Source organism: Anoplopoma fimbria, chromosome 17 (genome assembly GCF_027596085.1).
Source record: "Anoplopoma fimbria isolate UVic2021 breed Golden Eagle Sablefish chromosome 17, Afim_UVic_2022, whole genome shotgun sequence".
In the NCBI taxonomy this organism is placed as follows: Eukaryota; Metazoa; Chordata; class Actinopteri; order Perciformes; family Anoplopomatidae; genus Anoplopoma; species Anoplopoma fimbria.
Genome location: NC_072465.1, coordinates 3,141,152 through 3,155,493, shown reverse-complemented (window position 1 = coordinate 3,155,493; position 14,342 = coordinate 3,141,152). Strand labels below are relative to the sequence as shown.

General features: G+C 40.8%; 1 protein-coding gene across 1 annotated transcript in view; it reads right to left on the bottom strand.

Moving 5' to 3' along the window:
• Window positions 1-6,197: 6,197 nt before the first annotated feature.
• Window positions 6,198-14,342, bottom strand: part of LOC129105266 (plexin-A1-like) — a 186,626-nt gene continuing 178,481 nt past the window's right edge. Inside the window, 5 exon segments of the mRNA XM_054616196.1 lie at window positions 6,198-10,015; window positions 10,957-11,107; window positions 11,197-11,409; window positions 11,622-11,791; window positions 13,884-14,074. Of these exon segments, the coding sequence (XP_054472171.1) occupies window positions 9,920-10,015; window positions 10,957-11,107; window positions 11,197-11,409; window positions 11,622-11,791; window positions 13,884-14,074 (821 nt within the window). The 3' untranslated portion in view covers window positions 6,198-9,919.

The window sequence follows — 14,342 nt, the reverse complement described above, 5'->3', positions numbered from 1 at the left end:
GAGGCGGAGAGTAAAGTCGCATGTTCAGAACTGCTCCGTTGATCATACATGAAAGGCCGACAGTCAAGCTGAATGTGAGGGTTAAAGGGCAAAGCTTAGGCTAAATCTTTGAAGGGTTTAGGAAGCATCTGGCGTCCTCTGATACTTCTAATCAGCATTAATAATTCATCATACTGTATCAAAGTAAATGTTTTAAGCTGAATCACACACACCCGCCGCTGAATAAGAAACAGAATGTAAACATATTCTTTCCATTTCATCTGCTCCGTTTTGTTATCTTTAAAGAACATGCAATGCAACTTTATCTTTTTTGACTGCTGCACATCGTAGTTAATTACCAGAGCAGAGAAATAACGGAGGGAATTATTTTACTTATTGTCTAAGGAACTGCTCTTTCAAGAGCCATTCATATAATTGGAGAAAAATAAGCAAGTGAAAAAATGTGTACATATCTATTTGACTTCTTTGTTGTGCCCCCTCAAAGCTTAATGCCACAATAGACCTAAAGAGATTCATTCTTCTCTCCGAGGGAAAGCAGCAGCTTTCAACTTCAGTTCACTGAAGCTGCAAGACACAGGAAAAAAATTGCAGCCAAAGACACACATTTTCAGATCAAAGTGAGGCTGTATTGTGTGTTTGTGGGTGTGTTTGCATGTGTGTGTATGAGGGAGAAAGAAAGAGAAGGAGCCACTGTGGACTGCAGCCATAACCATCAGCTGGTTGAAGCGTGATTTAATTGACTGACTATGTCTTGTGTGGGAAGTCTGAACTTGACCTCTCTGACCTCCAGACTGCACACAAACCATTCATGTGTGCACACAAACAGAGCTGATAATAAATTGCATGCACGTGAAAACATTTCTGCACACACACATGCACAAAGATGCCTGCATACACAGACTCGGTGGATCTAGCCATCCTTCAGTGGAGGTGTGAGGGGTGGATGTGCTAATCGGACAGACTCCTCCGGATCCCGGGGGATGTGACCCATCACCTGGCGGGGAAGACAGGCGAATCAGACAGACCGAGTTTTCCCATTCACAGCAGGGGGTCTCCTCTGGGAGCTATTCATGTTTGTGTGAAGGCATCTGGGGAGAAAGGGAAGCTCTAAGGTGAACTAAGGTAGCACTTGGAAGTCAATCAGTGAATCATCGTTTTAAAGCATTTTGGCTCATGGGGAAAAGCAGGGAAATATAGAAAATAAGAAAGCAGACAATCAGCCTCGGAAACCATCAGGCATGAACGGCTGGGTTGTGTTCAGTAGTTTAGGTCCATAAGATACTATAGACAACCTCTTTAAAAGCTCGGCAACGCTCCATATAGATTGCCAACCCATGTGTGTTAATCAGACATCAGGAAGCTTCAGGTCAGTGGAGCAGGGAATGGATTTTCTCTGGTCCCGACATGGGGACGCCGTCCATAATGGTTTTTACCTGTGGAGAAATTAACAAGCCATTTAGAACAGAGGGACATCAACTGGTGAACTTTCATTCCACCTCAGATGCAGAAATGTGGTGAAATCTTGCCTTAAAAATTGACTCACACGGTTGGAGAAGTTGTCTTGAGTGTTTAATTGAACTGTAAAAAGTCTGCTCACAATTAATGCAGTTAATAAATGAGGCAATATGAAACTTGACTGGTGGCCATGCAGGGAATGCATGCATGAACTAATGTGAAATTAGACATAATTTGAGATGGGGAACTGTGGTATTGGTTTCTGCTTTACATAATAGATGTTAATGGGTTCAAGGCATTATGTAACATGTGACACATAAATGGAATGAAGTATAATAACAGTTTGGGACAAGCTAACCTTTTTGATTTAAACCGACTGACCATAACACGTAGGTGTAATAACAGCGACGGCCTTCTCTGCATTACAACTATTCTACTAATGGGTTATATTTTAAAATCCAGTGACCTCAGATACTCCAAACAACGACTAAATTGTTGTTTATTCATTTTTCTACCAGCAACCCTGAGGACAAGTACTAATCAGGCAAGAAATGTATTCATTATAATTACTTGCAGTTTAAAATAAATAAATAATTCTGAATCAAGTTTATTATTTGTCTTCTAATCTGATATAATCTGGCCAGGAAAACAAAAACTTTTTTTCAAGTCTATCTCGATACAATATTTACATACCACGTGTCCTCAGGTTGAATGAGTTAACAGTTGCTGTGTGACTTAAATGGTAAATGGACTGTACTTGTATGGCGCTTTTCTAGTCTTCCGACTACTCGGAGCGCTTTTACCCTACACGTCATTCTTCACCCATTCACACCCATTTATACACTGATGGCAGGGGCTACCATGCAAGGTGCCACCTGACCATCAGGGTCCATCTAAACATTCACACCCATTCACCGACAGCACAGCCTGTGGGAGCAATTTGGGGTTAAGTGTCTTGCCCAAGGACACATCGTCATGGATTTGAGGAGCTGGGGATCAAACCCAATCAGAGGATCGGAGGTTCGATACCCGGATCTTCTGAACTACAGATTTTATGAATGTTAGTTAGAGTCTGATGGTGGCACCTTTGGTAGCCTGTCATCTGGGTGAACCAGTCGGATAAAAGCGTCCTAAATGACTGTAATGTACACAAGACTACACTGTAAGAAATGAAGGACAGAATTCATAGTGATCATTCTGCACAAAAATGCATGTTAAAGTTCAACTGAAATTAAGACTTCAGTTGCCTGAGTTTCTTAAGTGCAATTTATAGTTTGTATTTAATCACAACACTGACATTATCACCTTACAAGGTTAATTTGTTAGCAAAATGTTCATGTTTACAGATTTGCATTCATTGGAGCTGTGTTTCTATACACCAGGCAAAATTAAGTCACAATTTTCATTCACACTTTTAGCTTTATTTTGGTCACCACCAACTCCTGAGGGAAATATATGTCTTGTAAGCAGCTATAAGCACCACTATGTTTATTAGCTAATTGCTAACTTGACTGTCTGTCTGATGTTTGGTGCTGTGAAGTTAGTGTACAATGGTCAATGCCTTTTTGCCAAAAGAAGATATGTGCTGTGTTTGGAAATAAAGTAACAATAGGCCTAAAGTTGTGGGCCGTCAAACCAAACAAGTCTAGAGGGGACTGCAGAGTTGGATGAGAAATCTGTGTGTATTCTTTGCTGTGAGAGACACCATTCACATTGCACACAGTCATTTCCTCCTATGTTAATATAAGAATATTGTTTAGAGCAGCTATAACTTCATCCATCTGGTTGCAAGTAGTCAGCATTCGTCTGATTCATAGCAATGCGGAAGCGTGAACAGCTAACACTGACTACATCTTTACATATGTTCACTACACGGAACACTTGCACTTGGGTAGCTTTGTATGGAGTGACTGTGTATGTCTATGAGCTGAAAGTTGGCATCACCTGTACTTAACACCCACTCATCTCCTCTCCTTCTCACACACACACACACACACACACACACACACACACACACACACACACACACACACACACACACACACACACACACACACACACACACACACACACACACACACACACACACAGCATAAGTTAAGAACGGTGACGGTAATCCATCTCATTGCAACCTCCAACCAGTCACGCCTGTCACCTTCGCCTCGCCATGAAAAAACTGAACTGCTCCCCGGATTTAGGGCCCCTATAGATACCACTGCCATTTATGGTGCCCCGGTTCTGCCATGCACTTGATGCAATACACATTGACAGATACCAAAAGACTCCTCAGCTAAAATAGAATTCCAATTTCATTGGGTTCAGTGTGCGATAAAACACAGAGCCCTCTTCAATTGTAACTAAACGAGATTAAAGAGGAAAGGGGTGGGGGTGGGGGCAAATACAGATCATGGCTTTATTAACTATGGCAACAGAATTTTGCATGCGGGGAGAGGTGGAGGAAGGATGGGGGGATGGGGGGTGAAGAAACGAGCATCTTGCGCTTTGCAAGGAATTTATCATAATGTTCGCACTGCAAGATCATTTGCCTCTTGACAGGATCATTACGAGATTCAGTGCTCCCACGACCATTACGCAATTTCAGCGTTCCTCCTCGGATGGAATTTTAATTGAATTAGCCCGGCTGGTTACACATGGTGCGAACGATAACATTTTCTGTCTATCTGGGCTCATTGAAACCACCGGGGGAGGGGGGTTCAGAGTTTAAGGCAGGCCATTAAAAAAAAAGGACAAGAAGGAAGCATATCAATATGCTTTTTTCTGGGTCCCTCTCTCTCTGTTGCTCCTTGCCTACTTGTTCAACAGCTATACCTTCCATGAAAATCACAGGCCCAGCCTATCAGAGCCAGCTGATGCACCATATTATGCACCCAAAGCCACACTTCCGTCTAAGTGCCCATGTAAGCCCAGGGCAGTGCGAGCATGATGTATGGTTATGGGGTAAACGTGTAAGTATAAACACCTCCTGAGAACAAACCTCCACCAGCCACTCAAGTACATCCCCATAAGAATGATTAATGATGCTGGTCATATTATGAAAGGCTGAGTGACGGAGGAGGAAAAGCTATCAAGCTGCAGGCAGATACAGAAGGTTTCTCTTGACTGTGAACATTTTGAAACTTAATTCTTTGATACCAAATGACACAGCCCATTAAGAGGCTAATGTGGGCTGAGTATGAACAGAAACACTCCAATACTACTGCAGATACTATACGAGTATCGGTAGGTCAAAGTTATCATTTTCTTAGTACCTTACATTGAGGGTAACAAACTATTTTCAAATGATAAATGTCCAAATACAAGCAGTCATACAAGAGCTTTGCCTCAACAATACGCAGTCTAAGAAATAGCAATAATTATTATTTAAAGCAGAAACTGTCTGATTAAAGAATAAGTAGGGCAGCAATCTGAACAAGCTTCCTTGTTAAGGGCTGCGCAACACTGGGATTTGGGATTATTGGAGAAAACTAACCTCTGCTGCAAACAAAACTTTAAGATACCTACACTTTTTGTTCAGCAACATAATCTTCCCAAATGAACGGCACTAGTGTGATTTTTGAAGCCTAAATGCAATCACCAGAAAAAAGCAAATGTCAGGCTTTAAACAATCTGCCACGGTTGCATGTCAACAGTAAACACAACAAGGCTGCAAAGGCGGACTCGTGACCTGATAACGATTCTGTGGTCTCATTTAGTCACTTGTTAGCAACCATTTCTTTTAACCCACATAAAAGCTTCAAAATGTACGTGAGGGGAATCTACTGACATGTTTTATATCAAAGAACAACACATAAAAATCTTTTAAATTAGTGTTGATTACAGCAGTAATTTCCGGCATTTAACAAAAAACCCAATTGACTAAGAGACGAGGGAATCGAACTTAGAACTTATTTCCAGGTTTTAGGACTCATTCTTGCAGCACTCCATAGCGTTGGGGTCAACTTTAGTGAATTTTAAACCACGACCAGCTTCAGAGCGGTATGGTTTCAAAAGCAGTTATGAGACAGGAGCCAATGATAAAAATTCACCATATTTGAATAACTGTAAACTTATAGTCCTTAGTTACACCAAGCTAACCGCTGATTTTTAGCGAGCTTTATGGCTCAAAGAGCATTTTCTTCCCCATTCCAATTGTTGTTACTCTTTATTGAATGGAAATATTAAAACATTTAAGAACAAAATGCCGGGGGGGGATGAGCAGTAAGGTTCAGTACTGAGTAAAATAGCAAGAAGCTTTTGTGACTAGAACTTTGTCCGTTACTTCTACTCCATATTTCTGCAAGGCACGCAGATTATTTTTCGTGGTGCCACTTTCTGGTGTGACCGGGCCTTTATGTTGAGGGTCAAATTTAGAAGGTATGAATAAAAAACACACAATACCACTTACATTGCTATCCCTTACCTTGTTCGCTGATGAGCATCTCTTCAATGTTGCAAATGTGATTGGACATTCCATAAAAATAAGGGGGAGGTAGAATTGCAGGTGGAGAAAATATAAAAAATATACACATATTAGGACTCACAGTAGCCTGGGCCGTATTAAGAAAGTGTGGAATTATAGACCCCATGCTACAGTAGAACATATCCATGTATATTAAATGCTGTAATGGAAACATAGTAACAAGCCTGCATAAGTACGACTTCCATCGATAGAAACTGCATAAGTCATTAAATAGAAATCTCAAGCCACATTTTATTTAGCAAAAAATGTTTAATCTCTCCTTGATGCGTGTTTATTTACAAGTAGTAAATCTGCAAAATAGGAAATAACAGAATATTTACATAATGAATGTTAACCTGCAAATTTGTGACAGTTGCTTCAAGTCTGAAAATGTATCAGTTATTGTAGTATTAAAATTCCTTTGCCATCTCTGACTCAAATTCATTTTCTCTGCGTTTTCTTGGATTTTATGTAACATCCATTGAGGAAAAAAAAAGGACAACTACTGAATTTTCCAGAATTTAAAGAAAACAGGAAAAAAAAAATATCTAAAAAACAGAATGGTGCCAGGAGTTGCATTTGACTCAACTAGGATTTTTTTTTTTAAAGGGTAAAAGAGTGACTAAGCATGTCTAAAGAGCTGAGAATTAAACATGAGATACATGACTTTGAGCTGACTCTGCTCATACTTAAACCAGTGCGAGACTTGTTAATTTGTTCTGATTCGACAGCATAAAACCCAGCAACTCTCTTTCAAACTGCAGCCGGCATGTTGTTCTTTTGACAAGTTCTTCGTCGGCTGATGCTTGCTTCCTCCTGATGACACCAAACACTCTTTGACAACAGACATGCTGTATACCACCTCCACAACACTTAATACGAGTCAATTATCACACTAAACAGTGACTGGGAAGTTTCTCTAAAGATGCGTCCAGACCTGCATCCAAGCAGGTCAATCTAAAAGGCAAGTAGCCATGCAAACGATAAACTAGCCGACTCCCTCAGCACTCAACCAAATTACACCCAGAATACCACAAAAATGGAGCATGAACCTGAGAATGAATTGAGAATGTGTAAGTGTCTTTAAAAAAAAAAAAGCCTGACAGATCACCAACTGGGCAGTGTTGCGCCACTTGGTTTTCGTTCGTGTGCTTTTGCCGGGAGCGAGTGTATTTGTCCCGACTGTACACTGTGCTCATACTGATCATTTACAGAACTGTTAACAGCAGCGCTGAGCTCTGGCCTCTAGATTCATCTATTTCCTTGCCATGTGATCCACAGTAAGAGCACCAGAATGTACAAATGCAGCAAAAACTCTACTCAACTGTACACTCGAGAAAAAAAAAAAAACATGCTCTGAATGCTTGCATGTGAACTTAGCATGTTTTCGTGTTGGTTTTGCAGTACTTTCTTTCATAAATATTATTCTAAAATACATTATTTAATGTGTGTAGCCAACATGGTCAGCTGAAACAGAGACATTTCTATCCATACACGGGCAGAGTTGTCCCTCAAGATTATTTTTTGGCAGGTACAGGTTGAACTAGTCCCTAAAGGTATCCAGTTGAACTAGGCTCATAAATGCAGCTGTAGAAAGCAATGTCACATCTCAGACATGTAAACAAAATTGTGGGTTGACATTAATTTGGGAGGTGTGCTCACTATTCCTGGATAGGAGTTGTTTTTTTTAAGGAACCTGGCGTAAAAATGGATAGCAACAGCATTTATGATCAGCATAAGATGACAGCCCTAATGTTTGATAGAAAAACAAGGATACAAGAGTTAAAGCAGCAAGTCACATTTCCATCACAAAGACACAGATGCTCATCCGATGCAACAATTTCATTTTGATCCTTGAGATCAGGAAAATAAACCTCAAGTTCGGTCAAGTACTTCAACTTCAGGCGAACCGAAGAGAATTTTGTCTTCTGTGTACCGTAAAATGTACAATTTACATGTTACAAAATAAAGACAAAAAAAAAAAAAAAAAAAAAAAAACACAAATAAAAACCTGATTAAAAAAAATGGCAAACAGCTTTTGTTCATCATGAAAAAAGTATACAATTTACAAATGAAAACATCAACAAAAACATTATACAGACCACAGTTTGGTTTTTTCGGCAAGCAGAACAAAATTAATCAGAAAACATTATTTCTCACCACAAAGTCAAAAGCCCTGACTTAAAAAAAAAAAAAAAAAAAGAAACAAAGAAATCCTCTTCAGAGAGCAGTAATAAAAAAAGCTTAAGCCACACATGGCAGTAGGCTAGTTCTGAAACAAGAGCTGCAGGCTAAGGGGAGGATTACTCAGCCTTGTGTAGCTAATGAACAGAGGTGTCTCACCTCTTTATCTTTCTACACCCCCCTCATGGATAAAAAGCTAAAACCCCTGTCTCAAATAGGTAGGTTAGAGGTGTAGAGAAACACAGTATATCTTTTCCTTGCCCCTTTATCTGGGTGTTAACATTGAGAAAATAAAAAAAATAGTGGCTTTATGCTAAAACCACTTTTCCCCACTTTGTGTCATTACAAAGGGGCTCAGCTAAGCTCGACCTTACCTCACTGTCCCTCCTGTAAAGACGTAAACAGCGTCTGAGAGCACCAAGAATTTGGCTTTTCTCTTACAGGACTGTTTTGGAAAATGAATGAATCTTCCAGGGGTGAATAACACAAACTTACGTCATGTGTAATCATCAGTGTAAGATATGGTGGCTAGGTGGTATCGGGGCAAACAGAAATATTTCAGGTAGTGCAATGTATCTACTTCATTGTTCAGTTACTATAACATGATTCACTCAACTGTCACCTCTTGACCCTCAAGAACAGAACCAGCCGTGGTGCCGGACACAAACCCGGCCATGAGAAAAGCAACAATCCTGTGAGTTTATATTTGGTTGTCTGAAACCAAACGATTGCACTGATTGAATTCGAAACAACAGCAACTTCATGTTATCACCATGATGCCATGAACTGTCCTAACTCGAGAAGGCGGACAACTCTCTGTCTTCTTGCTTCCCGCCGTTTCCGACAATGATCTTATAATGGGTAATTTCTCAAGCAGTTCTTTTCAGTCACGAGGCATGTTCATATTTAAAATCATACGGTAGCACACTCCATCTAACAAAATGTCTTTGCACCAAACAACATTTACAGAAAACATGGCACAGTACAACTTTTTTGTTTCTTTTTCGTTGTTTTTTTGTCTACGTTGTTTTTTTTGTACTTCAAATATCAAATCATGTTTTATTGTTATTTTTATTGTTTGTTGGTTTAAAATGAAAACGAAAAACAACAGAAATGTTTTCTCCCTAATCTTTCTTTAAAACGTAGCTGTATTTATATATAATATCTATATCGTCTTCCTTTGTAACGTTTCTGTAAATTGTGCAAATTCAGCAGTAATACAAGTGGCGAGAGATCAGAGAGTGGGCAGTTGATTACATCTTTACAAAAAAAAGAGAAAAATCTAACATCCTTTAAAACTGTGACACCCGTTGGAGTCACATGACCTAGGGAGCCTTTCTCCATTGGCTCATCACAGATTGGTCCATTCTGTGAATGATACCATACATGGAGTTTCTTTACAGGCTTCCATTGTTTCTTTCCTGACCATCGCTTCATCACGACAAAACTCCTGAAATCAAAATCAAGCAAACAACAAACACCAACATCCACAATAATCAAATGCTGTCAGTTGACATGTTTCTCCATGTGTGCATGTGTGACAATGTCTGGTGTCCCAGTCCCTCACACAGACACGAGCCCACACACTGTATGGGGCTGCAGACAAACACACACATTCACATGTAAGCGTACACAGGCCCGCCCATCTCTGCCAAACTCCCCCCCATTTTGCAGTATACTGCCATTGTCCTTTTTGCAGTTCGTCTGTCGTATTGTTGGGGGTTGGAGTTTTGTTTGTTGTCTGGGTGAGAGGAGCGATGGAGAGAGACAGATGGAGAAGAGGAGTGAAAAGAAGGAGGACATGGAGGTGCTGGACGGTCCTCAGCTGCTCAGGGCCATTGTGTCGATGACCTGCTCCAGCTTGCTCCTCAGTCTCTGTCTCCTCGCCTGCTCGTCCCGCTCCAAAGCCGACAAGATCTGAGGATAGATTGGGGAGGTCAGTCAGTGTCACAATGTGCCTTCTTTTGCTTTCAAGACATGAAGTCGTTTTTCCTAAAACAAGACTGCCAGAGGACACCAACCTGCCACCTGGTTATTATTGATACATACCATAAATAGAAAATCTGGTGTTGAGACAATGGCCAGCATGCACAAATGAAGGCCTTTAAAAAACCCTGGCTGTAGTCTACAACAACAGGTTCTCACATAGTCAATTCATTATGATGTACCTTTCCACAGCACTAATTCCATCAGTACCAACAACAGTCAAGCCGTGCTCGCCACTACACTACTCTGAATTTTAATTTATAACAGAATTTTTCTGCTTTCTGTTACTTTTCTAATAGAACAATGACACTCAACACTTCCTGTAGATTTTTCACAGTAGAGGTATACCAATTTCGGGCAGGTGAGAAGACTTTTCATGTGAAAAATCAAATTGAAGTTACTTACTTCTGTTAAAGGAGATAAGCTGAGCGCAGCATAGTGGTGATTTTGACATGATTATGTTGTTGTACCGATTGAGATAGTGTTGTGAAAATGTACATTATACAAGACAAATAGGTAAACATTTCGTTGTGTTTGCATTAACTGGTAAGCAGGGAAACTGGGAATTAAAGTGTGATGAAGGCCTGGTTCTCTTGTCAACGGGCTTTTCATGTACTTGCTTTTGGTGCTTCAGTTACCCTTTAACTGTTCAGGTTAACTGAAATCAGTGTTTTTACAATAAGCTTAAATTGTATTTTCTCGTCTAACCTCCAGGATTGCCAAAAACGCTCAACACACTAACAAACCTCCATAACCCAAAAGTACGCCTCTTCAAAGTTTGTAGGTGAGATGTAACTGCCAACAATCAGGGTTTAACTGCTGTTAAATAAAAAATATCTCTCCAGTTTTCTCAGAAATGGCGGACATCTCACCTCATCCTTGTACTTGACAATGTAGGAGTAGATCTCGTTTAGGGCCGACATGCTATTGAACTGGTTTGCGTGCAGACGAGACTGCTCCGCCAGGTAGGCACTCATGTCCTGGTCACTGATGGCCGACATCCTGGAGATGTCAGAGTAGTACCTGGAGGGAAAAAAACAAAACACAGTTTACATCTCGACAAATTCAATTTCAAAACAGCGATTAAAACAAAACAAATTGTGTTAGCGTACCTCTCTACCCAGTTCTTATAGTTGGGGATGTCTTTAGCATAGAGCAGCTTGTTCGAAGGAGAGTCCTTCCCTAGCTTATGCTCTGATGTTGAACAGGAGTCCATGAAGGTCTGAGCCACCACAGACAAGCAGGCGTCTGTAATGCTGTTCTTATGGATGTCAAAGACAAACTGGGGGTTCTTGATCACGTTCACCCAGAACCGCAGAGGAAGACTGGAAGGATTGGGTGGCAGGAAAGAGATTAAGGATATGCACAGTTAGTTATATGGAGTATTGAGCCGCAAACAGTGTCGCATATTTGCTGACTCACAGTAAAAAATGTTTACAATCTACAATCTGAAGTTCTCCACAACACTAATGAAAAACAAACCAGCCACCAAACACTTCCAATGATGCCCTTTTACTGCGTACACAAACTGACTCACCAGTTGCTCTTCCAAGTGTGCCGTACATCAGAGTCTGATATGGAGTGTTTGTCTGCCTGCTCGTCCAGGAAGTCAAACATGTACTTGATGGCGAGAGGCAGAGCGCTTCCTCGGTGTGCTGTGCTGAAGATGGTCTCGAACAGGTCATCAACAAACTTCTGGAGTGTACCCTGAGCAGGAGAACCAACACTGGCTTAGTTAGTGTGCAAAAAAACCCATTTCAATTCCTCTTGAAGGAGGAGATGTATACATTTAATATCTCTACTGTGTTCCATTTTCTAAAATGCGTTGAACCTTCATAAAACAAACTAGCCCACATTCTGTGTATCTTATTTTTGGAGAAATGAAAAACACCAATAATGGCATATGTGAGCCTATCAGGGTGTCAAGGTTGTACAGAGGACAGAATATGCACTCTATACGTTCACATAAACAACAAGAATATAAAGCTACAGTACGCAGTCTAGTAATTACACCACTGAACAGCCTCTGCTTTCATATTCCTCTTTGCTGCTAATAGATCTGGCTGGAGGCGATGGCTGTCAGTAGCAGGTGTTTGAAAATGACAGTGCTTTGCTATTAGTACTCCAACTTCTTTGGTTTAGAGTTTGTGATGGTGCTGAGTGCTGAGTGTTCTTTACAGTATTTAAGATGGGGCCCAATGTGAGTTCAGCCTGAGGCTGTTCTGCAATGTTTTTTACCACATCCCACAACTCAGGAGATTCTGAATCCTCACATATTCCTCTGAAGTTGAAGCGATTTCATATATCCCACAAGCGTTCAGCGCATTATTTTCCATCTTCAAGCATCCAGGCCACCACTTACAAAACCTTATTTAAACCAGCCAGAACTTGAATTTGCAGTTTTGTACTCCTTCACACATCCACAAATCAGCTTCCTAAACATACACAAAGCTGTGGGGGCTGTAATAAATAAGAATAAACTGCAGCGCTCCAAGTTCCCCTCCGTTGTCTTCCCCTGGCTTGCATGTTAATCATTTCCCAATCGAGGCAGCATTGATGCCGCTAACCTTGCACTTTCCTACCTGGAGCTGGAGCAATGGAAATCTAGAGCTAATGAGTGAAAAATCAGGGGAGAGGAAGTGTCAGGGTGAGCTGAATCACCAAGGTAGTAAGCACCAGCTTGGCACAATTAGTAGACTCTGTAGGCAGTTGCTGGCTGTTTGTGTTCAGAAACTATTTGTTAATGAATGCATGTCTGTTTCCATTGAGGAGTGTGCAAGCATATTTGGGACAAAACAGCTGGAGTCCATGTGTTTTCTGTGTATACGGTGTGGCAGAATGGATGAACAGGAAGAGCTGTCAACTTACTGTGGACTCAAGCTCAATTAAGACACCTCCTCTGTTGCTGCCTTAGTTTTTGTTCATATTTTTGTATTTTTGTACAGAAGTGCTGTTTAAGTTAATAAGGCAAAAAAACAATCAAAACTCTCTGAGCAAATTTTTGATTCCAAAGGATTGACTATTATCTTTATTATTATTATTATTATTATCCTAATATGATTTTTTAATGCTATCTTAATCTCATTTTAAATAATTAAGGTAACATTTGAGATACATACAGGTGCAACTTGCTTTGTAGGACATCCATGCATTGGACAATACACATGAAAGACCTAACCAAACGTCCAGTTGCGAAACATTCACAAATCTCTCTTAATTGCTCCTGAAACAGCTCTGGTAAAGATGCCAACGCTGTATCAGCTTAATCAGTCCCAGAATATAAAATAGTCTCAATGTTGCAAATGCTTTCCCACAAAACATTCAAATGGAAACTCAACAACAACGTTCTCAGGGATGTTTTTCCAGGACATCAACACAAACAGCCCGACTCCAAATAACCTTTCAGATCATCATCTGAAGCCACCCGCTGCATGAAAAACCTGAGGGCAGGTTCCAGTGTGGTCAGAAGGACATGGAGGAATTTAGTGAGTAATGATCTCAGGGTAAAAGGCCTGAGCCTGAAAGCCCTGAGGCCACCAACAGAGGGCCCAGTAACACCTACCAAACAGCTCAATAGACAAAGGTCAACCTCCTAATTAAGACACAATCACTAATTCCTGTGCATATGTGTGTCTTTGTGCAAAAGGTTATGAAAAATGTTAATGAGCTCTGAGACCACGACTGAACAAAGGTCAGGGGTAGAGGCCGCTGGGGAAAGTTGGCTTCATGACAGGGATGTGTTGGCGTGGTTTGATCCTGGTGTTTTAAGTGTGTTTGTGTTTGTACAGCTTCTGGATACCTTGGTGGCCAGCAGTCTGGTCAGGTAGATCTCAGAGACCATCTTGCTCCCTCTGTCCCCTTCCCTCTGGTCTGAGTGGTCGTGGTTCTTAACCAGGTGCCACAGTTTGGTGCCACTCTCGAGGTCCGGGGTGATCATGGGTGTTCGTGAGCGCAAGCTGTCTGGACTGCTGGCTGTCCTCAGCATACTCTCTGGAAGGAAGTGGAGGAGGAGACATGGAGCAGATTTGAGTAAATAGGACAAAAATAGCATTAGGGAGAGCAGATAGAGTTGTGTTTTGTAACATTAGTTTGGATTTTTTTTTTTATTCAAGCATGCAGGGAAAAGCAGGTTAATAGGGAAAGAGGAAGGTCAGAGTGAGTTATGCAAAACAGATTTGGCTTTGACACAAGACACATTTTGGAAGAGGCTCTATCTAACCTAACTTATCTCAGTTAGACAACAATACCTTGCACAATG